At 68.7% G+C, this 27,397-nt stretch overlaps 4 protein-coding genes across 7 annotated transcripts; 3 read left to right on the top strand and 1 right to left on the bottom strand.

Moving 5' to 3' along the window:
• The first annotated feature begins 1,387 nt into the window (after positions 1-1,387).
• On the top strand, positions 1,388-11,417 carry CORO1A (coronin 1A). The gene is made up of 11 exons (XM_050952361.1): positions 1,388-1,496; positions 2,204-2,406; positions 4,576-4,698; positions 5,161-5,290; positions 5,383-5,564; positions 7,485-7,604; positions 8,121-8,225; positions 8,333-8,478; positions 9,304-9,361; positions 9,532-9,744; positions 10,972-11,417. Exons 2-11 carry the CDS (start codon positions 2,209-2,211, stop codon positions 11,068-11,070), a joined length of 1,374 nt encoding a protein of 457 aa, XP_050808318.1. The 5' UTR covers positions 1,388-1,496; positions 2,204-2,208; the 3' UTR covers positions 11,071-11,417.
• Positions 11,418-12,982: 1,565 nt separating this feature from the next.
• Positions 12,983-13,684, bottom strand: BOLA2B (bolA family member 2B). The gene is made up of 3 exons (XM_050952446.1): positions 13,550-13,684; positions 13,331-13,428; positions 12,983-13,176 (listed from the first exon to the last, which is right to left on the bottom strand). The coding sequence occupies exons 1-3, from the start codon at positions 13,625-13,627 to the stop codon at positions 13,071-13,073; spliced, it is 282 nt and encodes a 93-aa protein (XP_050808403.1). The 5' UTR covers positions 13,628-13,684; the 3' UTR covers positions 12,983-13,070.
• A 145-nt stretch (positions 13,685-13,829) lies between these two features.
• Positions 13,830-18,110, top strand: SLX1A (SLX1 homolog A, structure-specific endonuclease subunit). 2 transcript variants are annotated; one of them, XM_050952406.1, is made up of 7 exons: positions 13,830-14,017; positions 14,635-14,815; positions 15,028-15,079; positions 15,700-16,047; positions 17,231-17,361; positions 17,486-17,573; positions 17,933-18,110. In XM_050952406.1, exons 2-7 carry the CDS (start codon positions 14,643-14,645, stop codon positions 17,960-17,962), a joined length of 822 nt encoding a protein of 273 aa, XP_050808363.1. In that variant the 5' UTR covers positions 13,830-14,017; positions 14,635-14,642; the 3' UTR covers positions 17,963-18,110. The 2 variants fall into 2 exon arrangements, with proteins under 2 accessions (XP_050808363.1, XP_050808362.1); XM_050952405.1 differs by having other exon boundaries at positions 13,977-14,045.
• Positions 18,111-18,432: 322 nt separating this feature from the next.
• Positions 18,433-26,632, top strand: LOC127050821 (sulfotransferase 1A1-like). Of its 3 annotated transcripts, XM_050952381.1 has the most exons (8): positions 18,747-18,883; positions 20,554-20,702; positions 23,493-23,618; positions 24,411-24,511; positions 24,587-24,713; positions 25,750-25,844; positions 26,000-26,180; positions 26,441-26,632. In XM_050952381.1, exons 1-8 carry the CDS (start codon positions 18,762-18,764, stop codon positions 26,551-26,553), a joined length of 1,014 nt encoding a protein of 337 aa, XP_050808338.1. In that variant the 5' UTR covers positions 18,747-18,761; the 3' UTR covers positions 26,554-26,632. The 3 variants fall into 3 exon arrangements, with proteins under 3 accessions (XP_050808337.1, XP_050808339.1, XP_050808338.1); XM_050952380.1 differs by lacking the exon at positions 20,554-20,702 and having other exon boundaries at positions 18,433-18,883; XM_050952382.1 differs by lacking the exons at positions 20,554-20,702; positions 26,000-26,180 and having other exon boundaries at positions 18,433-18,883.
• The last annotated feature ends 765 nt before the right edge of the window (positions 26,633-27,397 follow it).

The following is a 27,397-nucleotide window of genomic DNA, read 5'->3' as shown; positions in this document are numbered from 1 at the left end:
GACATGGGGGGGGGGATTAACCCCTGGGAGAGAGGCCCCGGCCCCACACGGCTGGGCGACACCCGACGGCTGGCTGGCGATGCCAGGCCGGTTCCAGCTGGGGGACATGGGGGGGGATTAACCCCTGGGAGAGACGCCCCGGCCCCACACGGCTGGGCGACACCCGATGGCTGGCTGGCGATGCCAGGCCGGTTCCAGCTGGGGGACATGGGGGGGGGGGATTAACCCCTGGGAGAGAGGCCCAGGCCTCATGCGGCTGGGCAAGACCTGACAGCTGGCTGGCGATGCCAGGCTGGTTCCAGCTGGGGGGGCATCGGGGGGGATTAACCGCTGGGAGAGACGCCCCCGCCGCACGCGGCTGGGCGAGACCCGAGGGCTGGCTGGTGATGCCAGGCCGGTTCCAGTTGGGGGGCATCGGGGGGGGGAATAACCCCTGGGAGAGAGGCCCCCGCCCCACGCGGCTGGGCGTGACCCGACGGCTGGCTGGCGATGCCAGGCTGGTTCCAGCTGGGGGACATGGGGGGGTGGATTAACCCCTGGGAGAGAGGCCCTCGTCTGTGCGACAATCTCCATCTCCGCTGCCTCTGCTCCAGACTGGGGCTCTGGCCCAGAGCCCAAGGCCAAGCTCTGGGGCACCCGACAGGGGAAGGAGGCTGAAAGTCCTTGCCCGGTGCTAGGCCCTTGGGGGGTCCGAGGGGTGAGCGAACGCCCCCTCCTGGCCTCAACCACTGGGGAGCCAGACAGAGAGAAGAGGCCATCCCTGCCCCAAAGCTGCCGGCCTGCAGGGGTGGGGACCAGCACATCCAGCTCGGGGCAGCTCCCGCCACAGGGCAGGGCAGAGTGGTGGTGGGGGGCAGAGCACAGGGCATGTCTGATGCCCCCCCGAGAGCTGCTGGGAGATAGAGAGCGAGCGAGTGAGAGAGAGGGGGTGGATGGGGAGAGAGAGAGAGGCAGTGTGTGGGGGACGGATAGACAGACAGACAGACGTGTGACTGGTAGGAGGCCGGTAGAGCCGCTCTGTGGGGATGGATCGAGGGGGTGAATGGGGATGGATGGATGGATCGAGGGGATGTGTGTGGGGGGGGGACAGACAGACAGAGGTCTCTGGAGACACGCCCAGCCATGCCTGGACCGAGGTGCCTGGGGAAGGCTGGACAGGCGGGAGAGGATGGGCGGGTTGCCTGGTTCACTGAAGAGCCACCTGGGGGTTGGGTCCTGGTGCTGCCAGCCCGGACGCCAGGGTCCCGTGCCCCAGCTCGGTCTCTTACAGCTGTTTCCCCTGCACCTTATTTCCACCCCGGTTCCCCTTCCTTCCAGAGTGAGCTGGCCCATGGGTCCCAGACGGGGGAAGTGACGGGAGGGTGTCCAAGGCCCCTCCCCGCGCCTGTCCTGTCCCTTTAAGGCGCCACCCCCTCCGAGCTGTGACAGCGAAGGGCATTAAAATGCTCTGATCTGCAGCCTCCGGATTCACTGTGACACCAGAGCATCTGGAGCTGGTGAGAGCAGGGGGCTGGGAGCCAGGACTCCTGAGTTCTGGCTCTGGGACGGGGGTGGGAGCCAGGACTCCTGGGTTCTGGCTCTGGGAGGGGGCTGGGAGCCAGGACTCCTGGGTTCTGGCTCTGGGAGGGCGGTGGGAGCCAGGACTCCTGGGTTCTGGCTCTGGGAGGGGGCTGGGAGCCAGGACTCCTGGGTTCTGACTCTGGGAGAGGGGTGGGAGCCAGGACTCCTGGGTTCTGACTCTGGGAGGGGGCTGGAGCCAGGACTCCTGGGTTCTGACTCTGGGAGAGGGGTGGGAGCCAGGACTCCTGGGTTCTGACTCTGGGAGGGGGCTGGAGCCAGGACTCTTGGGTTCTCTTGGCCGGCCTATTTCTATGCACTCTGGGTCTCCTCCTCCCAGCCAAGCTCCCTGCAGAGCCCTGGGGACTCACATACTGAGCTGTGAAGACACTTGCAGTGGCTGGGAGGGGCAGGCAGGGTGATGGTGGGGACAGTGGTGAAGACACTTGCAGTGGCTACCTGGGGACATGGGGAGGGGTCTCAGCAGACGGGATTACTGGGCTGGGGGGGCTGTATCCTGTATCCTGTGGGAGGCTGTGGGTCAGGACTGAGGGGCACCGGTGGGGATGTGGGTGGGCAGTGAGGGGCACTGGAGGGGCTGTGGGTCAGGAGCGAGGGGCACCGGTGACCCTGCGTCTCTCCCCAGCCGCCATGAGCCGGAAAGTCGTGCGCAGCAGCAAGTTCCGCCATGTGTTCGGGCAGCCGGCGAAGGCCGACCAGTGCTACGACGACGTGCGGATCTCACAGACCACCTGGGACAGCAGCTTCTGCTCCGTGAACCCCAAATTCCTGGCCATGATTGTGGAGGCCAGTGGGGGAGGGGCCTTTATGGTGCTGCCCCTGGCCAAGGTAACTCCGCCCCCCCTAGCCCAGCCAGTGCTCCTCACTCCCGACCCGCAGCCCCCCCAGCCCTGCTGGTGCCCCTCACTCCCGACCCGCAGCCCCCTCAGCTCTGCCAGCCCCCTCACTCCCGACCCGCAGCCCCTGCCAGCCCAGCCCTGCCGGTGCCCCTCACTCCCAACCCGCAGCCCCTGCTAGTCGTTGTCTCTCTCTTGTTGGGCTCATTGCACGGGGGATCCAGCTGTGACCTGACACGAACCCCCCCCCCCGGTGCCGCGCAAGCCCCAGTTGGCCTGGGCGAGGGCTGAGCTGTCTCAGACCTGCCCCCCCTGCAAACGCACTTCCCCTTTTACACGCCTGCTTCCGCCCCAGGTTCAAATTTGGAGCCATTTAAGGCAAAAAAGTCAAGATCTGCCTGTTTGGTGGTTTCTCAAAACACCCCCTCCCCCCGGAAACGCAGACAGATGGAGAGAGATAGAACATTACCTAAGCAGGGGAGTGGGGGGGGGCAGGGGCTGCAGGTCAGGAGTGAGAGGCACTGGCAGGGCTGGGGGAGCCCAGGGCTGGGGGGGCAGGGGCTGCGGATTGGGAGTGAGGGGCAGCAGGGGGATAAAGGGCCCTGTGTCCTTCCCTGGCCCAGGGGAAGGGGGCGGCAGCATGAGGCCTTGGAGGGACCCTCAGCTCCCAGGATGCTCCGTTTTGTCACTCCATCGTGACCGGAGCAGAAAAACTGAGGAAAGAGAGAACCCCTCCCCCTCCACAGCTCTGCCGGTGCCCCTCACTCCCGACCTGCAGCCCCTGCCAGCCCAGTCCTGCCCCCCCAGCTCTGCCGGTGCCCCTCACTCCCGACCTGCAGCCCCTGCAAGCCCATCCCTGCCCTGCTGGTGCTCCTCACTGCCGACCCGCAGCCCCTGCCAGCCCAGCCCTGGCTCCACACACACCATGTCTCTGGTTTTAGCCCCTTGGTCCATCCTGGCCTGGCCATGAGGGAATTTCCCATCATTCCTCAGTCCCTGGGGAACTTTTTTCTGGGACTGCCATTTTTTGTGGGTCCCACCTGGCTACTCAGGGGGACGATGGTGGGAGCTGGGAGGAGGATTCTGTGCTCAGCAGGTGTGGCATGCAGTGGGTGAGGGGCTGTCAATGGGGGGGATAAGGAGGGACCCAGGAATCCGGGTGGGAGTGAGGTCAGGGAAGAGTCACATAGGAACCTAGGAGTCCTGGCCTGTGGGTGGGAGCCTAGGAGAGACCCCGGGGAGCTGGGTGCTGAAGGAGCAGCTGTTCCGCTACCAGACTCTGCTGCGTTCTCACCGCGTTTCCTGCCCCACGGCGGGTGAAGGGCTCATGTTGCCTTTTATGGGCACGTCTGGGGCACTGGGGCTGGGAGCAGTGTCGCAAGACGGACACAGCCAGATACCCGTCCCCCCTCCCCAGGAAACTCCCCTGGCCCTGAGGCCATGGGGGGAGCTGCAGGGACTCCACACACACTTAATCCACCCGCCCAGAGAGAACCCAGGAGTCCTGGCTCCAGCCCCCCCTGCTCTAACCCACCATCTCACACCCTCCTCCCAGAGCTGGGAAGAGAACCCAGGAGTCCTGGCTCCAGCCCCCCCTGCTCTAACCCACCATCTCACACCCTCCTCCCAGAGCTGGGAAGAGAACCCAGGAGTCCTGGCTCCAGCCCCCCCTGCTCTAACCCACCATCTCACACCCTCCTCCCAGAGCTGGGAAGAGAACCCAGGAGTCCTGGCTCCCAGCCCCCCCTGCTCTAACCACCAGGCCCCCCTCCTCTCCCAGAGCTGGGAAGAGAACCCAGGAGTCCTGGCTCCCAGCCCCCTGTTCTAAGCACTACGCCCCACTCTTCACCTGCCCCAACCCTGACTCCCACCTGCCCCACAGATATTCGGGGAGTCTCAGGGCTGCACCCGCTGAGGGGGGTGCAGCTCCCGGGGGGGAAGTAGGAGGGGGCAGCAAAGGGGAGAATCCCGCTCATCCTTCCCAGTGCAAAGGGTGAAGCCTCTATTCCCCCCCTGGTGGGCAAAGCCTGTAACTGCAGTCAGGAGCCGGGACTCCTGGGTTCTCTCCCTGGCCCAGGTAGGGGAGTAACAGGGTGCAGTAGGGTGAAGGGGGCGTGGAATCTCGGATGCCTGGGTCCTAACTCCGCTCCCCTACCTGCAGACCGGGCGCCTGGACAAATCGCAGCCCCTAGTGTGTGGACACACGGCCCCAGTGCTGGACATTGAGTGGTGCCCCCACAACGACAACATCATTGCCAGCGGCTCCGAAGACTGCACTGTCATGGTGAGTGGGGGTAGCAGGGTCACCGTCATGGTGAGTGGGGGGGGAGGCTGCATCATCATGGTGAGCGGGGGGGACAGGGGCACTGTCATGGTGAGCGGAGGGGGCTGCACCATCATGTTGAGCAGGTGGGGGCTGCACCATCATGGTGAGCAGGGCAGGGGGGCACTGTCATGGTGAGTGGGGGTAGCAGGGTCACCGTCATGGTGAGCGGGGGGGGCTGCACCATCATGGTGAGCAGGGGGGACAGGGTCACTGTCATGGTGAGCGGAGGGGGCTGCACCATCATGGTGAGCAGGGGGGGGCTGCACCATCATGGTGAGCAGGGCGGGGGGCACCATCATGGTGAGCAGGGCAGGGGGGCACTGTCATGGTGAGCGGGCGGTGGCAGGTGGTGGATCTGAAGGCCCCAGGCTGCTCCCCCCAGTGCGTGTGGGGCCAGGCTGAGCCGCTCTCTCCCCCTAGGTGTGGGAGGTACCGGACGGGGGGCTGGTACGCCCCCTGACGGAGCCGCTGGTCACGCTGGAAGGGCACTCGAAGCGCGTCGGCATTGTGGCCTGGCACCCCACGGCCCAGAACGTGCTGCTGAGCGCAGGTACTGCCGGGGGCTGGGGGGCACCCCTCTCCTCCCCCTCCGCCCTGCCTCCCTCGCCCTTTTCCCGCTGACGCTCCCCTGACCGCCCCCAGGCTGTGACAACGCTGTGCTGCTGTGGGATGTGGGCTCGGGCCAGGCATTGCGGGAGCTGCGGGACCTGCACCCCGACACCATCTACAGTGTGGCCTGGAGCCGCGACGGGTCCCGCCTCTGCACCTCCTGCCGGGACCGCCGGGTCCGCGTGATCGAGCCCCGCTCCGGCCGCGTGCTCTCCGTGAGTGCCCCAGACTATAGCTATGGCCTGGGGGACGGGGCTATGTCCTGGGGCGGGGCTATGGGGGATACAGGGGTGGGGCTATGACCTGGGGCAGGGCAATGGGGGATACAGGGGCGGGGCTATGTCCTGGGGTGGGGCTATGGGGGATACAGGGGTGGGGCTATGACCTAGGGCAGGGCTATGGGGGATACAGGGGCGGGGCTATGTCCTGGGGCAGGGCTATGGGTATACAGGGGCAGGGCTATGGCCTGGGGCGGGGCTATGGGGGATACAGGGGCGGGGCTATGACCTGGGGTGGGGCTATGGGGGATACAGGGGTGGGGCCATGGCCTGGGGAGGGGCTATGGGGGATACAGGGGTGGGGCTATGACCTGGGGTGGGGCTATGGGGGATACAGGGGCGGGGCCATGGCCTGGGGCGGGGCTATGGGGGATACAGGGGTAGGGCTATGACCTGGGGCGGGGCTATGGGGGATACAGGGGCGGGGCCATGACCTGGGGTGGGGCTATGGGGGATACAGGGGTGGGGCCATGGCCTGGGGAGGGGCTATGGGGGATACAGGGGTGGGGCTATGGCCTGGGGCGGGGCTATGGGGGATACAGGGGCGGGGCTATGTCCTGGGGTGGGGCTATGGGGGATACAGGGGCGGGGCTATGTCCTGGGGCAGGGCTATGGGGGATACAGGGGTGGGGCTATGGCCTGGGGCGGGGCTATGTCCTGGGGCGGGGCTATGGGGGATACAGGGGCGGGGCTATGGCCTGGGGCAGGGCTATGGGGGATACAGGGGCGGGGCTATGGCCTGGGGCGGGGCTATGGGGGATACAGGGGCGGGGCTATGGCCTGGGGCGGGGCTATGGGGGATACAGGGGCGGGGCTATGGCCTGGGGCGGGGCTATGGGGGATACAGGGGCGGGGCTATGGCCTGGGGCGGGGCTATGGGGGATACAGGGGCGGGGCTATGGCCTGGGGCGGGGCTATGGGGGATACAGGGGCGGGGCTATGTCCTGGGGCGGGGCTATGGGGGATACAGGGGCGGGGCTATGTCCTGGGGCGGGGCTATGGGGGATACAGGGGCGGGGCTATGTCCTGGGGCGGGGCTATGGGGGATACAGGGGCGGGGCTATGTCCTGGGGCAGGGCTATGGGGGATACAGGGGTGGGGCTATGGCCTGGGGCGGGGCTATGTCCTGGGGCGGGGCTATGGGGGATACAGGGGCGGGGCTATGGCCTGGGGCAGGGCTATGGGGGATACAGGGGCGGGGCTATGGCCTGGGGCGGGGCTATGGGGGATACAGGGGCGGGGCTATGGCCTGGGGCGGGGCTATGGGGGATACAGGGGCGGGGCTATGGCCTGGGGCGGGGCTATGGGGGATACAGGGGCGGGGCTATGGCCTGGGGCGGGGCTATGGGGGATACAGGGGCGGGGCTATGGCCTGGGGCGGGGCTATGGGGGATACAGGGGCGGGGCTATGGCCTGGGGCGGGGCTATGGGGGATACAGGGGCGGGGCTATGTCCTGGGGCAGGGCTATGGGGGATACAGGGGTGGGGCTATGGCCTGGGGCGGGGCTATGTCCTGGGGCGGGGCTATGGGGGATACAGGGGCGGGGCTATGGCCTGGGGCAGGGCTATGGGGGATACAGGGGCGGGGCTATGGCCTGGGGCGGGGCTATGGGGGATACAGGGGCGGGGCTATGGCCTGGGGCGGGGCTATGGGGGATACAGGGGCGGGGCTATGGCCTGGGGCGGGGCTATGGGGGATACAGGGGCGGGGCTATGGCCAGGGGCGGGGCTATGGGGGATACAGGGGCGGGGCTATGGCCAGGGGCGGGGCTATGGGGGATACAGGGGCGGGGCTATGGCAGATACAGGGGTGGGGCTATGGGTGGTTCTCTGTCTCTCTGACCCGTCTCCCCCCAGGAAAAGGCCAACCCCCACGAGGGCTCCCGGCCGGTCCGCGCTGTCCTGCTGGATGATGGCAAGATCCTCACCACTGGCTTCAGCCGCATGAGCGAGCGCCAGGTGGCGCTGTGGGACCCGGTGAGACTCCGCCCCTGCCCCCACCCCCCCTCTGTGACCCGGAGAGACCCCGCCCCCACGATCCGGTGAGACTCCGCCCCCACCCCCCCTCTGTGATCCGGTGAGACCTTGCCCCCCCAGGACCCGGTGAGACTCCACCCCCACCCCCCCTCTGTGACCCGGTGAGACCCCACCCCTCGGGACCCAGTGAGACTCCGCCCTCCCAGGACCCGGTGAGACCCTGCCGCCCCCCCCCCACCCTCTGGGACCCGGTGAGACCCTGCCGCCCCCCCCCCAAGAACCTGGTGAGACTCCGCCCCTTAGCCCCCTAGGGAGACCCGGCTTCCCCCCTCCCCCAGCAAGTGACAGGTAGTGATGTGGGAGCCAGGGAAAAACCACACCCCCAACCCACCCTTCTAGCCCCGCCCTCCTACCTCTCCCCAGCACCTCCCTGAGTGAGCAGCAGGTGGCGCTGTGGGAGCCCGAGCGGGACCCTGCCCCCCCGCCCCGCCTGACCCCCTCTCCTCTCCCCCCCAGGCACACCTGGAGGAGCCCATGAACCTGCAGGAGCTGGACACGAGCAGCGGGGTGCTGCTCCCCCACTACGACCCCGACACCAGCATGGTCTACCTCTGCGGCAAGGTCGGCGCGGGACCCAGGCGTCCAGGGCAGCCCACGGGGCACAGGAGCTTGGGGGTCTTGGGGGGCTCCCGACTCCCCCCACTGACCGCCCGTCTGTCCCCCCACAGGGCGACAGCTCCATCCGCTACTTCGAGGTGACGCCCGAGGCCCCCTACCTGCACTTCCTGTCGCTCTTCAGCTCCAAGGAGTCCCAGCGCGGGGGCGGCTGGATGCCCAAGCGGGGCCTGGACGTCAGCAAGTGCGAGATTGCCAGGTACGGGGGACCCGACGCCCCAAAACCTCCCTTGGGCCCCCTCATCCCCACTTCAGACACCTGAATCCCCTCAGCCCCCTGGACTCCCAACAGTTCCTGAGGCCCCCAAATACCCCTTGAGCTCCAAGACCCCCCCAATATTCCCAGACACCAACCCTCCCTGAAACCACCAGATTCCCTTCAGACCCCAGCAGTCCCCCGGAACTCCCAGAACCCCTAGCCTCCTCCAGACCCCCCCACTTCCTCCTCAGCTCCCCATAAGCCTGTCCCCCCCGTGGCTGGAAGTGAGACACAAGCCTGTGTACCAGAGGCTGAGCTCAAGCAGAGCCAGGCTGGGGAAGACCCTCCTGAGAGGTGCTGGGCCCAGGACACTCTCGCCCCCATTGCAGACGGGTGGGACCCGAACACCCCACCCCAGCTCCTCCCCAAAGAGAACAGGGACGCGCTGACCTCCCATGGTGGGAGCCAGGACCTAACTGATTTGTGTGTCTGTATAAAATGGAGCCTCCAAGGGAGCGTCTCTGGCTGGCCGAGGGGGAAGCAGAAAGTCCTGCCCTTCACCGAGCTGCTCCCTGTATTATTGGTCCGGCAGAGTCTGCGGGATCCTAGGACCTGCCTCGCCGACAACGAACCTGGCCTGGCGCCTTCGTCCCTTAACAGACCTCGTGGTCATTGAGTGGTTCGCTCGAGGTCTGCGGAGGGCTGGGGCAGCACAGGGAGAACATCTAACCTCATCCATCAGCCCCCCCCAAATCCCCTGCCCTGCCAAGATCCCAAGAGACCCCCCCCGCCACCTCCCTGACCCCCCTTCCCTGCGCATTTCAGATTCTACAAACTCCACGAGCGCAGATGTGAACCCATTGCCATGACGGTGCCCCGCAAGGTGAGCTGGGGGGTCTGGTGGTTAGAGGGCAGGGCTGCGAGCCCAGACACCTGGGTTCCACCCCGGCATGGGGAGGGGCTGGGAGCCCGGACGCCTGGGTTCCACCCTGGCTTGGGGAGGGGCTGCGAGCCCGGACGCCTGGGACCCATGCTTGCTCTCTCCTCCCGCAGTCAGACCTGTTCCAGGAGGACCTGTACCCCAACACGGCCGGGCCTGACCCCGCGCTGACCGCAGAAGAATGGTTTGGGGGCAAGGACGCCGGCCCCCTGCTCATCTCCCTGAAGGACGGATACGTCCCTCCCAAGAGCCGGGAGTTCAAAGTCAACAAGAGCATCCTGGAGCCGCGCCGGAGCCAGACCTGCTCTGACGGGGGCAGCCCCGGGGTGAGACAAGGGGCGGCTGCAGGTTGGGAGGGGCACTGGTGAAGCTGGGGGAGGGGACCCCAGGGCTGGGCCAACAGGGGCTGCGGGTCGGGAGTAAGGAGCACCAGCAGGACTGGGTGAGGGGACCCCATGGCTGCGCCGGCAGGGGCTGTCGGTTGGGAGTGAGGGGCACCAGTGGGGCTGAGGGGGCAGGGGCTGCGGGTCGGGAGCGAGGGGCACCGGCGGGGCTGGGTGAGGGGACCCCATGGCTGCGCCGGCAGGGGCTGCGGGTCAGGAGTGAGGGGCACCGGTGGGGCTACTGGGGGGGCAGGCTGGGCTAGTAGGGGCTGCGGGTCGGGAGTGAGGGGCACCGGTGGCGCTGCGCTGGCAGGGACTGTCGGTCAGGAGTGAGGGGCACCAGTGGGGCTGAGGGGGCAGGGGCTGCGGGTCGGGAGTGAGGGGCACCGGCGGGGCTGCGGGAGGGGACCCCAGGGCTGGGCCAGCAGGGGCTGCGGGTCAGGAACGAGGGGCACCGGCAGGGCTGCGGGTTAGGAGTGAGGGGCACCGGCGGGGCTGCGGGAGGGGACCCAGGGCTGGGCCAGCAGGGGCTGCGGGGCGGGAGTGAGGGGCACCAGCGGGGCTGGGGGAGGGGACCCCAGGGCTGGGCCGGGGGAGGGGACCCCAGGGCTGGGCCAGCAGGGGCTGTGGGGCGGGAGTGAGGGGCACCGGTGGGGCTGCGGGTCAGGAGTGAGGGGCACCGGCGGGGCTGCGGGAGGGGACCCAGGGCTGGGCCAGCAGGGGCTGCGGGGCGGGAGTGAGGGGCACCGGCGGGGCTGGGGGAGGGGATCCCAGGGCTGGGCCAGCAGGGGTTGCGGGCGGGAGTGAGGGGCACCGGCGGGGCTGCGGGTCAGGAGCGAGGGGCACCGGCGGGGCTGGGGGAGGGGACCCCAGGGCTGGGCCAGCAGGGGCTGCGGGGCGGGAGTGAGGGGCACCGGCGGGGCTGGGGGAGGGGACCCCAGGGCTGGGCCAGCAGGGGCTGCGGGGCGGGAGTGAGGGGCACCGGTGGGACTGCGGGTCAGGAGGGGCACCGGCGGGGCTGGGGGAGGGGACCCCAGGGCTGGGCCAGCAGGGGCTGCGGGGCGGGAGTGAGGGGCACCGGCGGGGCTCGGGGAGGGGACCTCAGGGCTGGGCCAGCAGGGGCTGCGGGGCGGGAGTGAGGGGCAGCACATGAGCTCTCCCCCTCCCCAGGCGCTGGAGAAGTTGACCGAGGACGTGCGGCAGCTGCAGGCGATGGTAGCGGAGCAGGAGCGACGCATCGCGGTGCTGGAGGCGCAGGCTGCCAAATAGCCGGGGGGAGCCTCTGTCCCCCACCCAACCTTCTGTCCAACTCAGGGCTGCCCCACGACACTGGAACCCCCCTGCCCCCCACAAGCTTTGCCACTGAAGCCTCCTGCCAGCCCCCCCCAGCATCTGCCATGGCCAGAGACCCGCCCCACTGCACCTTTGTGGGGGGCCAAGTCCTGCCCAGTTAACCCTCAAATGCCCCCATAACCCCCCTTCCCCGAGTCTCTGTGAGGCCGGATCCCTCCCTCCCTGTACAGAGAAGCTTTTTACCTTGTTTTTTTAAGTCATGGGGGGCAGGGGGGAGTAATGGGGGGAATATGGCGGAACTGGGGGGCCACCCCAGGGGAGGGGATGGGCGCCAGTGTCTTTCTGCTGTGAAGGTTTCTACAAATAAACTTTGTAAATAGCACCTGTGCCTCGCTTTGTGCTGGGGGTGGCTGAGACCCCCCCCCATGGTAGAGAAGGGGGGAAATGGCGGATGCCCCCACACGTCACGGCCCTGAGGCTTCGACAGAGCAGGGACGTGTGTTGAATCTGAAGGCTACAGATGGCAGCTTTCCAGGACACATTGAATCAAGGGATTGTTAAAGCCACAAACGGTTCACCTGCCCCCCTCCCAGTTCATAACCTGAAATCCCCCAGTTGGGCCCCCCAGGAATAGTGGGTATGGCTGCAGGTCGGGCAGGGCTGGGCTAGCAGGGGCTGCGGGGCGGGAGGGGCACCGGCAGAGCTGGGCAGGGCTGGGCTGGCAGGGGCTGTGGGTCAGGAGTGAGGGGCACCGGCACAGTGGGGGCGGGCAGGACTGGGCTAGCAGGGGCTGCGGGTCGGGAGTGAGGGGCACCGGAAGGGCTGGCAGGGGCAGGGCTGGGTTGACAGGGGCTGCGGGTCAGGAGTGAGGGGCACCGGCAGGGCTGGGTTGACAGGGGCTGCGGGTCAGGAGTGAGGGGCACCGGCAGGGCTGGGTTGACAGGGGCTGCGGGTCAGGAGTGAGGGGCACTGGCAGGGCTGGGTGGGGGCAGGGCTGGGCTGGCAGGGGCTGCGGGTCAGGAGTGAGGGGCACCGGAAGGGCTGGGTGGGGGCAGGGCTGGGCTGGCAGGGGCTGAGGGTCAGGAGTGAGGGGCACTGGCAGGGCTGGGTGGGGGCAGGGCTGGGTTGACAGGGGCTGCGGGTCAGGAGTGAGGGGCACTGGCAGGGCTGGGCTGGCAGGGGCTGCGGGTCAGGAGTGAGGGGCGCCGGCACAGCGGGGGCGGGAGGGGGCAGGACTGGGCTAGCAGGGGCTGCGGGTCGGGAGTGAGGGGCACCGGAAGGGCTGGCAGGGGCAGGGCTGGGCTGACAGGGGCTGAGGGTCAGGAGTGAGGGGCACTGGCAGGGCTGGGTGGGGGCAGGGCTGGGCTGGCAGGGGCTGCGGGTCAGGAGTGAGGGGCACTGGCAGGGCTGGGTGGGGGCAGGGCTGGGCTGGCAGGGGCTGCGGGTCAGGAGTGAGGGGCACCGGAAGGGCTGGGCAGGGGCAGGGCAGGGCTGGGCTGCGGGTCAGGAGTGAGGGGCACTGGCAGGGCTGGGTGGGGGCAGGGCTGGGTTGACAGGGGCTGCGGGTCAGGAGTGAGGGGCACTGGCAGGGCTGGGCTGGCAGGGGCTGCGGGTCAGGAGTGAGGGGCACCGGAAGGGCTGGGCAGGGGCAGGGCAGGGCTGGGCTGTGGGTCAGGAGTGAGGGGCACTGGCAGGGCTGGGTGGGGGCAGGGCTGGGCTGGCAGGGGCTGCGGGTCGGGAGTGAGGGGCACCGGAAGGGCTGGCAGGGGCAGGGCTGGGCTGACAGGGGCTGCGGGTCAGGAGTGAGGGGCACCGGAAGGGCTGGCAGGGGCAGGGCTGGGCTGGCAGGGGCTGCGGGTCAGGAGTGAGGGGCACCAGTCAAACACTATTTTGTTGCCCGTAATCCTTTATTGCAGCCGATGTCCCAGCTCCGTGGGGCGCCGGGGTCCCAGCGCCGCCCTGCTGCGGGGGAGGGCTCACTGCAGGCCCCCCCGCTCCTTCTCCCACTGCTCGGGGGTCAGCGTGCGCTGCTCGAAGGCGTGAATGTGCTTCAGCTCCTCGGCCAGCAGCTCGTTCACCAGCCTGCGGGGAGGGCGAGGTCAGAGCGGAGCCCAGGAGCCCCCTGGGATCGGGGACCGGGAGGCGGGGCCCAGGGGCTGGGGGGGGTCAAGCCCCACAGCTCCCCCCAGCCCCGCCGGGATTTGGGGGCAGGGTGGGGGGCCGCCCCCCGGCTCACCGGTGTCGCTGGAGCAGGGGCTTCCCCCGGAACCGGGACGAGACAACCAGAACCTTGAAGCTGGTGGAGCAGCGGCCCGGGGTCGTGTCCTCGACTTCCTGGGGAGGGGGGAAGACATGAGTGGGGGGGGGACCCCAAGCCCCCCGATCCAACCTGGCCACCAGGGACCCCCAGCGGGGACCCCCCCCCAGGGGGGAGGGGGAGGGGCCCGGGGCTCACCACGTGCTCCGCCTCCAGCCCGCGCAGCAGCCGCCCCCGGAGGGTCTCCGCGCTCAGAGCCGGCTCGGCCGCCTCCATCACGCTCCACAAGGCGCTGAGACCCCGCCCACTTCTGCTTCCGGTCAGTGCCTTACTTCCGCCTCTGCTGCCACCACTTCCGCCTATTGTTACCACCCACTTCCGCCTCTGCCACCACCACTTCCGCCTATAGTCACTGCCTTACTTCCGCCTATGGTCATGCCTCACTTCCGCCTATTGGCACCATCCCACTTCCGCCTATAGTCCCGCCCCACTTCCGCCTCAGGTCCCATCCCAATGCGCCACTCTCCCCAGTTCCGCCAATCAGAGTTGGGCTGGGGGCGGGTATTCAAGCTATTTGGCCAATAGGATCCATATTGGGAAGCGGCACCGGCCAAAAGGCACCAATCAGAGGGAGGCGCCTGGTGCATCTTCCTGGGCTGGCCCCAGGTGGTGGCTCCAGGAGCTGAGGCTGGAGGCAGGACTGGAGGGGCCCTGAGGCATCCTGGGAAGCGGGGGGGGGGGGGACCTGGAGTATGCTGGGAAGTCGGGGGCATGGGGGGGTGTGGAGCATGCTGGGAAGCGGGGGCCACGGGGGCAGACCTGGAGCATGCTGGGAAGTGGGGGGTCATTGGGGGCGTGGAGCATGCTGGGAAGCGGGGGACACGAGGGGGACCCGGGGCATGCTGGGAAGTTGGGGGCATGGGGGTGTGTGGAGCATGATAGGAAGTGGGGGGGCACGGGGGGACCTGGGGCATGCTGGGAAGTGGGGGTCATGGGGGGCGTGGAGCATGCTGGGAAGCGGGGGTCACGGGGGGGACCTGGAGCATGCTGAGAAGTGGAGGTCATGGGGGACCTGGGGCATGCTGAGAAGTGAGGGACACGGGGGGGGACACGGGGCATGCTGGGAAGTCGGGGGCATGGGGGGGATGTGGAGCATGCTGGGAAGTGGAGGGGCACGGGGGGACCTGGGGCATGCTGGGAAGTGGGGGCAACAGTGGGGAGACTTGGCACGTGCTGAGAAGTGGGGCTGGCCAGCCATGACCTTTCCTGCCCCCTCTCCCCAGGCCTGGCCATGGGGGCGGAGCCGCAGGGGTTCTTCGGCGTCTACCTGCTGTTCTGCACCAACCCCCGGTACCGGGGCCGCGTCTATGTCGGCTTCACTGTGGCCCCCCAGCGCCGCATCGGGCAGCACAACGCCGGCAAGCGATGTGGCGGGGCCTGGAAGACCAGTGGGCGCGGGCCCTGGTAACCCTGGGGAGATCCGGGGGGGCACGGCTCTTAAAATGCAATGCTGGTGTGTGGGGGGTAATCCCAGCATGCCATGCTGCAGGGGTAGGCTCCCTGCATGCCATGCACTCGTGCCACCCTAAGCAGCAGAGATGGGCATGCTGGGAGTGCAGGCTGAGGGAGCAGGGCATGCTGGGAGCTGTGGCCTGACATGGGTTCTCTCCTTGCAGGGAGATGGTGCTGATCATCCATGGCTTCCCCTCCGACGTGGCTGCGCTGCGGGTACCTGCTGGTTCCCCTCACTCCCGACCTGCAGCCCCTGCCAGCCCAGCCCTGCCCCCCTGCCCCCAGCTCTGCTGGTGCCCCTCAATCCCGACCTGCAGCCCCTGCCAGCCCAGCCCTGCCCCCCGCTCTGCCGGTGCCCCTCACTCCTGACCCGCAGCCCCTGTTAGCCCAGCCCTGCCCCCCCCCCAGCTCTGCCGGTGCCCCTCACTCCCGACCCGCAGCTCCTGTTAGCCCAGCCCTGCCTCACCCCGGCTCTGCCGGTGCCCCTCACTCCTGACCCGCAGCCCCTGCTAGCCCAGCCCTGCCCCCCCCAGCTCTGCCAGTGCCCCTCACTCCCACCCCGCAGCCCCTGCTAGCCCAGCCCTGCCCCCCGCCCAGCTCTGCCGGTGCCCCTCACTCCCGACCCGCAGCCCCTGCTAGCGCAGCCCTGCCCCCCCAGCTCTGCCGGTGCCCCTCACTCCCGATCCGCAGCCCCTGCTAGCGCAGCCCTGCCCCCCCAGCACTGCCAGTGCCCCTCATTCCCGACCTGCAGCCCCTGCTAGCCCAGCCCTGCCAGTGCCCCTCACTCCCGACCCGCAGCCCCCGCTCTCTAACTCCACTGTCTCTCCGCCCCCCAGTTCGAGTGGGCCTGGCAGCACCCCCACACTTCTCGCCGTCTCTGCCATGTGAGTCGTCGCGCCCGCCGGGAGACCCGCTTCGATTTCCACCTCCGGGTTCTGGCCCACATGCTTCGCGTGGCCCCCTGGTGCCGCCTGCCCCTCACAGTGCGCTGGCTGGAGCCCGGCTACCGCCGGGACTTCCCCCCCGCCCTCCAGCCCCCCCTGCACATGCCTCTGGCCTTCGGGCAGGTCTGGGCGCTGGGCCGAGCCAGGGGGCCCAGGGAGCGGGAGCAGGGAGAACCCGGCCCCCCACTGGGGCAGGCGGCTGAGGCCCAGTGCTGCAACCTCTGCCTGAAGAGATTTCAGGTACATTGAGGGTTCCTGGACGCCTGGGTTCTCTGGGAGAGGAGGGGGAGCCTAATGTAAGAGCAGTGGGGGCTGGGAGCCCGGACTCCTGGGTTCTCTCCCAGCTCAGGGAGGGGCGGGGGCGGACAGAGGGGGCTGGGAGACAGAACAGAGAGTGGCATCTAGTGCTGGGGTGGGGGCAGAGAGCCGAGGGGAGTGGGGCCCAGTGGTTAGAGAGGGGGCTGAGAACCAAAGGGAGGGGAGGGGGGGCTGGGGCTTGGGGGGGCAGAGAGCCGAGGGGAGTGGGGGCTAATGGTTAGAGAAGGGGCCGAGAGCCAAAGGGAGGGGAGTGGGGGCTCGTGCTTTGGGGGGGCAGAGAGCTGAGGGGAGTGGGGGCTAGTGGTTGGGGGGGCTGAGAGCCAAAGGCAGGGGAGTGGGGGCTAGTGCTTGGGGGGGCAGAGAGCCGAGGGGAGTGGGGGCTAGTGGTTAGAGAGGGGGCTGAGAGCCAAAGGGAGGGGAGGGGGGGCTGGTGCTTGGGGGGACAGAGAGCCGGGGGGAGTGGGGGCTAGTGGTTAGAGAGGGGGCTGAGAGCCAAAGGGAGGGGAGGGGGGGCTAGTGCTTGGGGGAGGGGCAGAGAACCGAGGGGAGTGGGGGCTGGTGCTTGGGGGAGGGGCAAAGCGAGGGGAGTGGGGGCTAGTGGTTGGGGGGGGCTGAGAGCCAAAGGGAGGGGGGGGGCTGGTGCTTGGGGGGGCAGAGAGCCGAGGGGAGTGGGGGCTAGTGGTTAGAGAGGGGGCTGAGAACCAAAGGGAGGGGAGGGGGGGCTGGTGCTTGGGGGGGACAGAGAGCCGAGGAGAGTGAGGGCTGGTGGTTAGAGAGGGGGCTGAGAGCCAAAGGGAGGGGAGGGGGGGCTGGTGCTTGGGGGGGCAGAGAGCCGAGGGGAGTGGGGGCTGGTGCTTGAGGGGGGCAGAGAACCGAGGGGAGTGGGGGCTGGTGCTTGGGGGGGGCAGAGAACCGAGGGGAGTGGGGGCTAGTGGTTGGGGGGGGCTGAGAACCAAAGGGAGGGGAGTGGGGACTAGTGCTTGGGGGGGCAGAGAGCTGAGGGGAGTGGGGGCTAGTGGTTAGAGAGGGGGCTGAGAGCCAAAGGGAGGGGGGGCTGGGGCTTGGGGGGGCTGTACCCTTCCCCATGTCTGTCTCCCCCCTGCAGGAGGTGGATGACCCCCCCCTGCGCTGCTTCCAGCCCGGGTGCCCCCTGGCTGCCCACCCTGCCTGCCTGGCCCGGGAGTTCCTGCGGGAGGAGCCGGAGCAGCTCCTGCCCGTGGAGGGGCACTGCCCAGGGTATGGGCCCGGGGGATCTCCAGGGAGGGCAGGGATGGGAGTCGGTTGCCCTGGGCAACATCCCCAGCATGTTGCCTTGGCGACCCAATTCCCAGGGTGAAGGCCCCCCACCTTCCTGTTGCAGCTGCAAGAACCTCCTCCTGTGGGGCGACCTGATTCGCTACCACCAGGGTTGCTATGGAGACTTGGAAGAAGTCCCTGCCTCCTCCCAGGTAAGCCCCGCCCACTTGCTGCTAAGCTCCACCCCTAGCGTGTTCCCCTTTGGCACAAGAGCCCCGCCCATTGTGCAGGCCCATTGGGATTCCCTCTTCTGTCCCCGCCCCTCTTGCCTTTAACCCCACCCCTTCCCTGTGCCTGCCCTGCCCTGACCACACCCCCTCTTGCTGGTAAGCCCCGCCCCCAGGCTCTCCCCTCCCCTTTCACACTCCTCCCTGTTTTGTCCCCGCCCCTTTCTCAGGCAGACAAACCTCTGCTCCACCTCCCTATGTAGCCCCCTAAGCCCCGCCCCCTCACGGGGAGGCCCCTCCCTCACGGGGAGGCCCCTCCCTCTCTGACCCCCTCCTGCCCACAGGGACACTGGACAGAGGAGCTGCAGAGCTGAGGACCAGAGGGGAGGAGCCTGCGCTGGAAGGGGCGGGGCAAAGGGCTTGTCCTCTTTGCCCCGCCCACTGGGAAGATGGACCCGCCCCCTCCCGGATTCCAGGGGATAATTAGGGGGTTACATGAAATAAAAATCCCAAGAGACTGGAGTCTGGCTGCCTGACCCCGGGGGGAGCGGGGACCCAGGCGTCCGGGGAGGGAGCCCAGCTGGGCAGGGGCAGGGGGACAGGAGGGCCGCGGAGAGCCGATTCGGGCCCCCCAGCAGGGGCCGTCGGGCTAAACAGGCCCGAGGAGGCCGGGCCCCCTTCTGGCCAGGCCCTGTATTTGTACTGGCTTCCCCCCCGCCCTGTCGGCCCTGGGGGCAGGGACGGGTGTGGGGAGGGGCAGAGGCGGGAGAGGAGCCCCAGGCTTTGAGGGAGGATCCTGGAACCTTCCCTCCCACCCCACAACCTGAAGGGCAGAGGGGAGGGGGCGGTGCGGCGGATCATGGGGCCCAGGGACTCCTCCCCCACCCAGCGAGCTCCAGGACTGTATGACCTGCCCAATGTGCAGCCCCTGACACCTGCGTGGGTGGGAGGGGACCCAGGCGTCCGGGTGTGGGGGGGCGGGAATAGGGATGAGAAGGGGACTGACGTGGCGGGGTGGGGACCCAGGTGTCCGGGCGGTGGAGGGAGGGGACAGGGATGGGGAGGGGACCCAGGCGTCCGGAGCGGTGCTCCTGAGCGCTCGGGAGGGGGAGGGGGACCACAGAGAGATGAACAAGGGGAGGGACCCAAGCGTCCGCCCCCCTCCCCCGCCCCATGGCGATGGGATCAGCCACCTCCTGGCCCCTTTCCACGGTCCCACCCGCCCCTGGCTCCGCCGATAAAACCCGCCCGGCCCCCGCGCAGAGCTTCTCCGGACCCCGCCGAGCCCCGAGCAAGTGAGTGGGGGGGGCTGCTCCCCCGGGCCCCCCAGGCAGAAGGGACCCAGGTGTCCGGGGCCCGCAGGACGGGCAGAGGGATGGGGGGCCGGCCCCCCCGGACCCGCCTTTCTGCTGCAGGGACCCTCCTGCCCCCCCAACAGAAAGGGGCAACTGCGTGTCCCCCCCCCCAGCACCTGCCCACCCCCCTCCCCGCCGCCGCCTGGCTCCTGCGCCCAGGAATGTCCCGGAGCCAACAAAGTCTCTTCGCTGCCAGAAACTCACAACTCGCCCCCCCGCGCCGGTGCCCCTCACTCCCGACCCGCAGCCCCTGCCAGCCCAGCCCCCCCCCCCGCCAGTGCCCCTCACTCCCGACCCGCAGCCCCTGCCAGCCCAGCCCCCCCCCCCCCCCCCCCGCCGGTGCCCCTCACTCCCGACCCGCAGCCCCTGCCAGCCCAGCCCCCCCCCCCGCCAGTGCCCCTCACTCCCGACCCGCAGCCCCTGCCAGCCCAGCCCCGCGGTGCCCCTCACTCCCGACCCGCAGCCCCTGCCAGCCCAGCCCTGCCCCCCCCCATCTCTGCCGGTGCCCCTCACTCCCGACCCGCAGCCCCTGCCAGCCCAGCCCTGCCCCCCCCTGCCGGTGCCCCTCACTCCCGACCCGCAGCCCCTGCCAGCCCAGCCCCCCCCCCCCCGCCGGTGCCCCTCACTCCCGACCCGCAGCCCCTGCCAGCCCAGCCCCCCCCCCGCCAGTGCCCCTCACTCCCGACCCGCAGCCCCTGCCAGCCCAGCCCCGCGGTGCCCCTCACTCCCGACCCGCAGCCCCTGCTAGCCCAGCCCTGCCCCCCCCCAGCTCTGCCGGTGCCCCTCACTCCCGACCCGCAGCCCCTGCTAGCCCAGCCCTGCCCCCCCCCCCGCTCTGCCGGTGCCCCTCACTCCCGACCCGCAGCCCCTGCCAGCCCAGCCCTGCCCCCACCTGCCGGTGCCCCTCACTCCCGACCCGCAGCCCCTGCCAGCCCAGCCCTGCCCCCCAGCTCTGCCGGTGCCCCTCACTCCCGACCCGCAGCCCCTGCCAGCCCAGCCCTGCCCCCCCCTGCCGGTGCCCCTCACTCCCGACCCGCAGCCCCTGCCAGCCCAGCCCTGCCCCCCAGCTCTGCCGGTGCCCCTCACTCCCGACCCGCAGCCCCTGCTAGCCCAGCCCTGCCCCCCCAGCTCTGCTGGTGCCCCTCACTCCCGACCCGCAGCCCCTGTCAGCCCAGCCCTGCCCCCCCAGCTCTGCCGGTGCCCCTCACTCCCGACCCGCAGCCCCTGCCAGCCCAGCCCTGCCCCCGCAGCTCTGCTGGTGCCCCTCACTCCGGACCCGCAGCCCCTGCCAGCCCAGCCCTGCCCCCCCAGCCCTGCCGGTGCCCCTCACTCCCGACCCGCAGCCCCTGCCAGCCCAGCCCTGCCCCCGCAGCTCTGCTGGTGCCCCTCACTCCCGACCCGCAGCCCCTGCCAGCCCAGCCCTGCCCCCCCAGCTCTGCCGGTGCCCCTCACTCCCGACCCGCAGCCCCTGCCAGCCCAGCCCTGCCCCCCCCAGCTCTGCCGGTGCCCCTCACTGCCAACCCGCAGCCCCTGCCAGCTCAGCCATAGGCTCTAGGTGGGGGGAGGGGCTGGCTATCTCCAGAGTGTCTCTTTAACCCTTGGTCTCCCAGGATGCAGCCGGCAGAGGAGACTCGGCGCCCAGCCATGATCCCCATCCGGGGCGTCCCCATGATCAAGTACTTCGCTGAGAACTGGGGGGAGGTGGAGGGATTCCAGGCACAGCCGGATGATCTCCTGATCTCCACCTACCCCAAATCCGGTGAGTGCCTCCAGCCTCCCCATCGCCCCCTGGGCTGGGCTGCTGCAAGGATACTTTGTGCCCCCGGGACACTTCCCCTTTGCGCCCCCCTCCCCCGAGCATCGTTTATTATAAACGTTCAGAAATGAATCCTGCATCATGTGGCCTTGTTCGGTAGCATTACTCCAGAGGGAGGGTTTGGCCCATGGAGCAGTAACGGGATTAGGGGGCGGTCTGTGACAAGGTTTGAGGAACCCGAGTTACATTTCTTTGGTGACATGATGTAATATCCAGTGTCGCCAACCTCAGACATTCAGAGCTCACGAGCTGACCCCCAGAACCACTCGCTATCTGACCTCTCAGGCCTCAGCCTGCAAGGAAACCCGCACAAGGCTATTCACGGGAGCCCGGGAGCCTGAGTTCAAAACGCTGCTAGACACTAAAAATCATGTTCCTCAGAAAGATACCGGCTTTGTGGTTAATTACACCAACCTGCAGCCCACTAATCTCCGCTTTGTCCTGGGATTACAGGGGAGATAACGGGCTCCTTCACCCCAATGCTCCTCTCGAATATGCACTAAACCGGCTGTTAGATCTCCAGTTCAGGTGTGACACTGGGAGCACCTTGCCAGGCCCGGAAAAGGGCTCTGTGGGGCTCCAGAACTTGCCTCTCTCACTAGCAGAAGCAGGTCCAGTTAAAGATCTCACCTCCTCCACTTTGTCTCTTTTAAATAACGTCCCAGCACAAGGGATTGTATGAAATCGTGTGTCCCTGCAGCTAAGCCCCCTCACTCTGCTCCTTTTCAGGTGGTCAGAGTAGTAAGTTCAGTGACAGATTTGCAGAGCTTTGAGATCTCTACTTAAAAATGACCTGACAACTTTCCAACAACTGCTGACAAGTGCTTTTTTGGAATGTTCTTTATAAAATAGGCCCCCCCCCCTATGATTTCGTATGGTAAATTTTGTCTTTCAGTTTAAATTAATATTTACTGAAACTTCTGTTTCTATTTGATGTTGACTCCGCTTAAGCATAATACGTGTTTCTTACTTTACTGATCACTTCCTTATGTGGGAGGTGTGAAACCAGCTGTCCTGGGATGATTGTCCTAGTGTTGGGGCTGTTTTATAATCCAGTGAATCACTGTGAAACGTTAGCTCCATTCATGTCTGTGTGCCGCTTTCTGAGCAGTTCAAAGAGCAGGATGTGTCACTGCAGCTGGGATTGTTTTCTTGATTTAAACACTGCAAACAGAGAGACTTGGGGCAGAGTTTTGAAAGTCAGGTTAATGCGAATATCAGGGATTTAATCATGTAACTTTTTACACAGATGGTTTTCTCATAGAAATCCCAGATTAACCCATACAGGGAAATACAATTAGACAGTCCCGGGGGGGTTGAGCTGTGGGGGCTTGGCCTGAGCAACATGTGGGGAAGGGGACCCCAAGGGGCTGCTAAGTACAACTCCCAGGTACAGGTCAGCGCCACGAAGGTTTCCTGCCAAGTCGGGGATGGTCAGGAACATTTCCCGGGAACCCCCCACCTGCCTGGTGGCCACGGTTCACAGCAGCATCCCTCCTAGTCCTGTACCACCTCCCGCTGCCGCTCCCAGGCCAGGAGCCAACGCCAGGCGGGGGACAGAGGCGGCGGGCGGCATTGGAGCGCACAGCCACCTCCTCCCCAGGCTCGAACGTTCCCGGCTCCCTGAACTGCGGGGCCCGAAGCAACTTCCAGCCCCCCCAGCTCCGGCTGCTGCTGCGCTGGGAAAGCGCATGGCCGGGAGCTCACGGGCTGGAGAGCGGCGGGAGCCGGGAAAGTTGGAGCCCAGGGAAACGCGGCTGCACAATCGGATGCCGCCCACTGCCTCTGTGCCCCGCAGATCGCTGGAGCCCTCCAGCTGGGGCAAGGGGGGTGGCTGCTAGTGGCACCCGCCTTTGCAGGGCTGCTGCGTCCCCTGCGCCCCCATGGCTGGGGCTTCCTGCTTTTTTGGCTCCCCCCAACCACTTGGCGCCCCAGGCAACCGCCTAACTGCCTAGTGATTGCACCGGCCCTGCCTCCGTGCTCTGGTGCCCCTCACTCCCGACCCGCAGCCCCTGCTAGCTCAGCCCTGCCCCCTCCCTGCTCTGCTGGTGCCCCTCACTCCCAACCCACAGCCCCTGCTAGCCCAGCCCTGCCCCTCCCTGCTCTGCTGGTGCCCCTCACTCCCGACCCGCAGCCCCTGCTAGCTCAGCCCTGCCCTGCCCCCCGTGCTTTGCCGGTGCCCCTCACTCCTGACCCGCAGACCCTGCTAGCCCAGCCCTGCCCCCCCAGCTCTGCCAGTGCCCCTCACTCCCGACCCGCAGCCCCTGCTAGCCCAGCTCTGCCCCCCCAGCTCTGCCGGTGCCCCTCACTCCCGACCCGCAGCCCCTGCTAGCCCAGCTCTGCCCCCCCAGCTCTGCCGGTGCCCCTCACTCCCAACCCACAGCCCCTGCTAGCCCAGCCCTGCCCCTCCCTGCTCTGCTGGTGCCCCTCACTCCCGACCCGCAGCCCCTGCTAGCTCAGCCCTGCCCTGCCCCCCGTGCTTTGCCGGTGCCCCTCACTCCTGACCCGCAGCCCCTGCTAGCCCAGCCCTGCCCCCCCAGCTCTGCCAGTGCCCCTCACTCCCGACCCGCAGCCCCTGCTAGCCCAGCTCTGCCCCCCCAGCTCTGCCGGTGCCCCTCACTCCCGACCCGCAGCCCGTGCTAGCCCAGCCCTGCCCCCCCTCCCCAGCTCTGCCGGTGCCCCTCACTCCCGACCCGCAGCCCCTGCTAGCCCAGCCCTGCCTGTCTCCTGCAGGTACCACCTGGATCAGTGAGATCATCGACATGATCTACAACGATGGCGACCCAGAGAAATGCAAGCGAGACGCCATCTACATGCGAGTCCCTTTCCTGGAGTTCGCTGTTCCTGGGATCCCCACCGGTAACGCGGCCTTGGCTGCTGGGGGCGCTGTGGGTAGGGGGGTGGTGGCTGGGGGGGGCAGGATGCTGTGTGCAGGGGCCCGTGGAAAGGAGACACGGGGTGCTGGCTGGGGGTGCCGTGGGCAGGAGGGAGCCAGGGGCAGGGGGGGCACTGTGCGGAGGGGGGCGCCGGGGGCAGGAAGCGCTGTGGGGAGGGGGCAGGGGGGCGCTCTGAGGAGGGGGAGCGCTGGGGGCAGGAGGCGCCAGGGGGAGGGGGCAGGAGGCGCCATGGGAGGGGGCAGGGGGATGCTGTGGGCAGGGGGCGCTGGGGGCAGGAGGCACCACGGGGAGGGGGCAGGAGGTGCCATGGGGAGGGGGGCGCCGGGGGCAGGAGGCCCCGTGGGGAAGGGGCAGGGGGTACTAGGGGCAGGGGGGTGCCATGGGCAGGGGAGTTATGTGAGGAGGGGGCACCGGGGGCAGGAGGTGCCACGGGGAGGGGGCAAGAGGCACCACGGGAGGGGGCGCTGTGGGCAGGAGGCCCCGTGGGGAGGGGGCAGGGGGCGCCGTGGGCAGGGGGCGCCAAGGACAGGGGGGTGCCGGGGGCAGGAGGAGGGGGCCCCGTGAGGAGGGGGCGCCGGGGGCAGGAGGTGCCGTGGGAGGGGGCAGGAGACACCGCAGGAGGGGGCAGGGGGGCGCTGTGAGGAAGGGGGTGCCAGGGGCAGGAGGTGGCACGGGAGGGGGCAGGAGGCACCGCAGGAGGGGGCAGGTGGCGCCAGCTGGGCGGGCCCGGCTGACCCCGCCCCGTGCCCCCCAGGGGTGGAGCTGCTCCGCCAGACCCCTGCCCAGCGGCGCCTGGTGAAGACCCATCTCCCGGTGCAGCTGCTGCCGGTGTCGTTCTGGGAGCAGGACTGTCAGGTGAGGCTCCCGTGGGGTCCCCTGGGGCGGGGTCTTAGCTAGGGGGGCAGAGCCTGACCCCCATGTTCCCCCCAGATGATCTACGTGGCCAGGAACCCCAAGGACGTGGCCGTCTCCTACTATCACTTCTACCAGATGGCCAAGGTGCATCCAGAGCCCGGCCCCTGGGACCACTTCCTGGCTGACTTCATGGCTGGCGCAGGTGGGGCGCGAGCTGGGGGGCACCAGTCAGGCCTGCCCCAGGGCATGGACTGGCTGGCTTGGGGGGGGCATGGGGGGATTGCCTGGCTGTGGGGGTGCAGAAGGGGGTGGAGGGATTGCCTGGCTCGGGGGGGCACAGAGGGGGATTGCCTGGCTGTGGGGGTGCAGAAGGGGGTGGAGGGATTGCCTGGCTCGGGGGGACACAGAGGGGGATTGCCTGGCTGTGGGGGTGCAGAAGGGGGTGGAGGGATTGCCTGGCTCGGGGGGGCACAGAGGGGGATTGCCTGGCTGCGGGGGTGCAGAAGGGGGTGGGGGGATTGCCTGGCTCGGGGGGACACAGAGGGGGATTGCCTGGCTGTGGGGGTGCAGAAGGGGGTGGGGGGATTGCCTGGCTTGGGGGGGCACAGAGGGGGATTGCCTGGCTGCGGGGGTGCAGAAGGGGGTGGGGGGGATTGCCTGGCTCGGGGGGACACAGAGGGGGATTGCCTGGCTGCGGGGGTGCAGAAGGGGGTGGGGGGATTGCCTGGCTCGGGGGGGCGCAGAGGGGGATTGCCTGGCTGCGGGGGTGCAGAAGGGGGTGGGGGGGATTGCCTGGCTCGGGGGGACACAGAGGGGGATTGCCTGGCTGCGGGAGGTGCAGAAGGGGGTGGGGGGATTGCCTGGCTGCGGGGGTGCAGAAGGGGGTGGGGGGATTGCCTGGCTCGGGGGGGCACAGAGGGGGATTGCCTGGCTGCGGGGGTGCAGAAGGGGGTGGGGGGATTGCCTGGCTCGGGGGGGCACAGAGGGGGATTGCCTGGCTGCGGGGGTGCAGAAGGGGGTGGGGGGATTGCCTGGCTCGGGGGGACACAGAGGGGGATTGCCTGGCTGCGGGGGGTGCAGAAGGGGGTGGGGGGATTGCCTGGCTCGGGGGGACACAGAGGGGGATTGCCTGGCTGCGGGGGGTGCAGAAGGGGGTGGGGAGATTACCTGGCTCAGAGTGGCTCAGAGGGGGGCGTGTGAGGGGACGGGGGGGTCTCTGAACCGTCTGCCCCCCACAGTGTCGTTCGGGTCGTGGTACCAGCACGTCCGGGGCTGGTGGGAGAAGAGACGGGAGCAGCGACTGCTCTACCTGTTCTACGAGGACATGAAGGAGGTGAGCCCCCCACTGCCCCCTTTTCCTTTCCCGGCCCCCCTCCGCCTGTCCCCCCTTCCCATCCCCACCCCCCCGACTCCCTCTCCCCCTTCCTGGCCCCAGCTCCTCCCAGACAGTCCCATGTCCTCGCTGGCTCTGACTCCCGTCCCACCCAGGACCCCCGGCGTGAGATCCGCAAGGTGCTGGCGTTCCTGGGGCGCCCCCCGGCCGAGGGGCTGGTGGAGGCCATCGCCCGGCACACGGCCTTCGCCGCGATGGAGCAGAACTTCATGGCCAACTACAGAACCATCCCCACCAGCGTCATGGACCACAGCATCTCGCCCTTCATGCGCAAGGGTACGGGGGGCAGCGCCGTGGGGGGCTCAGCACTGGGGCGCTCGGGGGGCTCAGCACTGTGGGGGGTCAGCACTGGGGGGGAGGCTCAGCGGGGGGTTCAGCATCGTGGAGGAGGCTCAGCACTGTGGGGGGGGCAGTGCTGGGAGGCTCAGCACTGGGGCGCTCGGGGGGGCTCAGCGCTGTGGGGGGCTCAGCACTGAGGGGGGCTCAGCATCCTGGGGGTCAGGGGAGCGCAGTGACCCCACTCTTCTGCCCCCCAGGTGTGACGGGCGACTGGAAGAACCAGTTCACGGTGGCGCAGAACGAGCGATTCAACACCGACTATGAGAGGCAAATGGAGGGAACCGACCTGAGCTTCCGGATGGAGATCTGAGCCCCGTGCCCCCCCCTCCGCCCCGCGCCTCGTGCCCCACGTCCGCCCCACTGCACAGAAATAAAGCTGACTCCCCTGCTCTGCCCTACATGTGGGTCACTGCAGCCCCGGCCGCGGGGAGGGGGAGGGGAGCGGGGGGGGACCTTTCTCCACTTCTCAACCCCTCCCCCCCCGTCGGGATCTGACTCCAGTTCCACTTGCCTCCCTGCCAGAGCCCCTGGCATAACCCGCCCCCACACCTCCAGTGAGAGCGGGCTGGGGGGAGGGGAGCCCGGACGCCTGGGTTCTCTCCCAGCTCCGGGAGGGGAGCAGGGCCTAGTGACCAGAGCGGGCTGGGGGGAGGGGAGCCCGGACGCCTGGGTTCTCGCCTGGCTCCAGGAGGGGAGCGGGGCCCAGTGACCAGAGCGGGCTGGGGGGAGGGGAGCCCGGACGCCTGGGTTCTCTCCCGGCTCCAGGAGGGGAGCCCGGACGCCTGGGTTCTCTCCCGGCTCCAGGAGGGGAGCGGAGCCCAGTGACCAGAGCGGGCTGGGGGGAGGGGAGCCCAGACGCCTGGGTTCTCGCCCGGCTCCAGGAGGGGAGCGGAGCCCAGTGACCAGAGCGGGCTGTGGGGAGGGGAGCCCGGACGCCTGGGTTCTCTCCCGGCTCCAGGAGGGGAGCGGAGCCCAGTGACCAGAGCGGGCTGGGGGGAGGGGAGCCCGGACGCCTGGGTTCTCTCCCGGCTCCAGGAGGGGAGCGGAGCCCAGTGACCAGAGCGGGCTGGGGGGAGGGGAGCCCGGACGCCTGGGTTCTCTCCCGGCTCCGGGAGGGGAGCAGGGCCCAGTGACCAGAGCGGGCTCGGGGGACG

The sequence above is a fragment of the Gopherus flavomarginatus genome, chromosome 5 (genome assembly GCF_025201925.1).
Source record: "Gopherus flavomarginatus isolate rGopFla2 chromosome 5, rGopFla2.mat.asm, whole genome shotgun sequence".
NCBI lineage: Eukaryota > Metazoa > Chordata > Testudines > Testudinidae > Gopherus > Gopherus flavomarginatus.
The sequence above is the reverse complement of the archived record's forward strand: the minus strand, read 5'-3'. Positions and strand labels throughout refer to the sequence as shown.

Excerpts from the sequence above, each read along its gene's own strand:
- CORO1A (XM_050952361.1), top strand. The coding sequence starts at position 2,209 with ATGAGCCGGAAAGTCGTGCGCAGCAGCAAGTTCCGCCATGTGTTCGGG. Across the intron at positions 4,699-5,160 it reads CCGAAGACTGCACTGTCATG|GTGTGGGAGGTACCGGACGG; the intron begins GTGAGTGGGGGT and ends CTCTCCCCCTAG. Across the intron at positions 8,226-8,332 it reads TGGTCTACCTCTGCGGCAAG|GGCGACAGCTCCATCCGCTA; the intron begins GTCGGCGCGGGA and ends GTCCCCCCACAG.
- SLX1A (XM_050952406.1), top strand. The coding sequence starts at position 14,643 with ATGGGGGCGGAGCCGCAGGGGTTCTTCGGCGTCTACCTGCTGTTCTGC. Across the intron at positions 17,362-17,485 it reads GTGGAGGGGCACTGCCCAGG|CTGCAAGAACCTCCTCCTGT; the intron begins GTATGGGCCCGG and ends TTCCTGTTGCAG. Across the intron at positions 17,574-17,932 it reads AAGTCCCTGCCTCCTCCCAG|GGACACTGGACAGAGGAGCT; the intron begins GTAAGCCCCGCC and ends TCCTGCCCACAG.
- LOC127050821 (XM_050952380.1), top strand. The coding sequence starts at position 18,448 with ATGGGGCCCAGGGACTCCTCCCCCACCCAGCGAGCTCCAGGACTGTAT. Across the intron at positions 23,619-24,410 it reads TGTTCCTGGGATCCCCACCG|GGGTGGAGCTGCTCCGCCAG; the intron begins GTAACGCGGCCT and ends CGTGCCCCCCAG. Across the intron at positions 26,181-26,440 it reads CTCGCCCTTCATGCGCAAGG|GTGTGACGGGCGACTGGAAG; the intron begins GTACGGGGGGCA and ends TCTGCCCCCCAG.
- BOLA2B (XM_050952446.1), bottom strand. The coding sequence starts at position 13,627 with ATGGAGGCGGCCGAGCCGGCTCTGAGCGCGGAGACCCTCCGGGGGCGG. Across the intron at positions 13,429-13,549 it reads GGCTGGAGGCGGAGCACGTG|GAAGTCGAGGACACGACCCC; the intron begins GTGAGCCCCGGG and ends CCCCCTCCCCAG. Across the intron at positions 13,177-13,330 it reads CCCCTGCTCCAGCGACACCG|GCTGGTGAACGAGCTGCTGG; the intron begins GTGAGCCGGGGG and ends CCCTCCCCGCAG.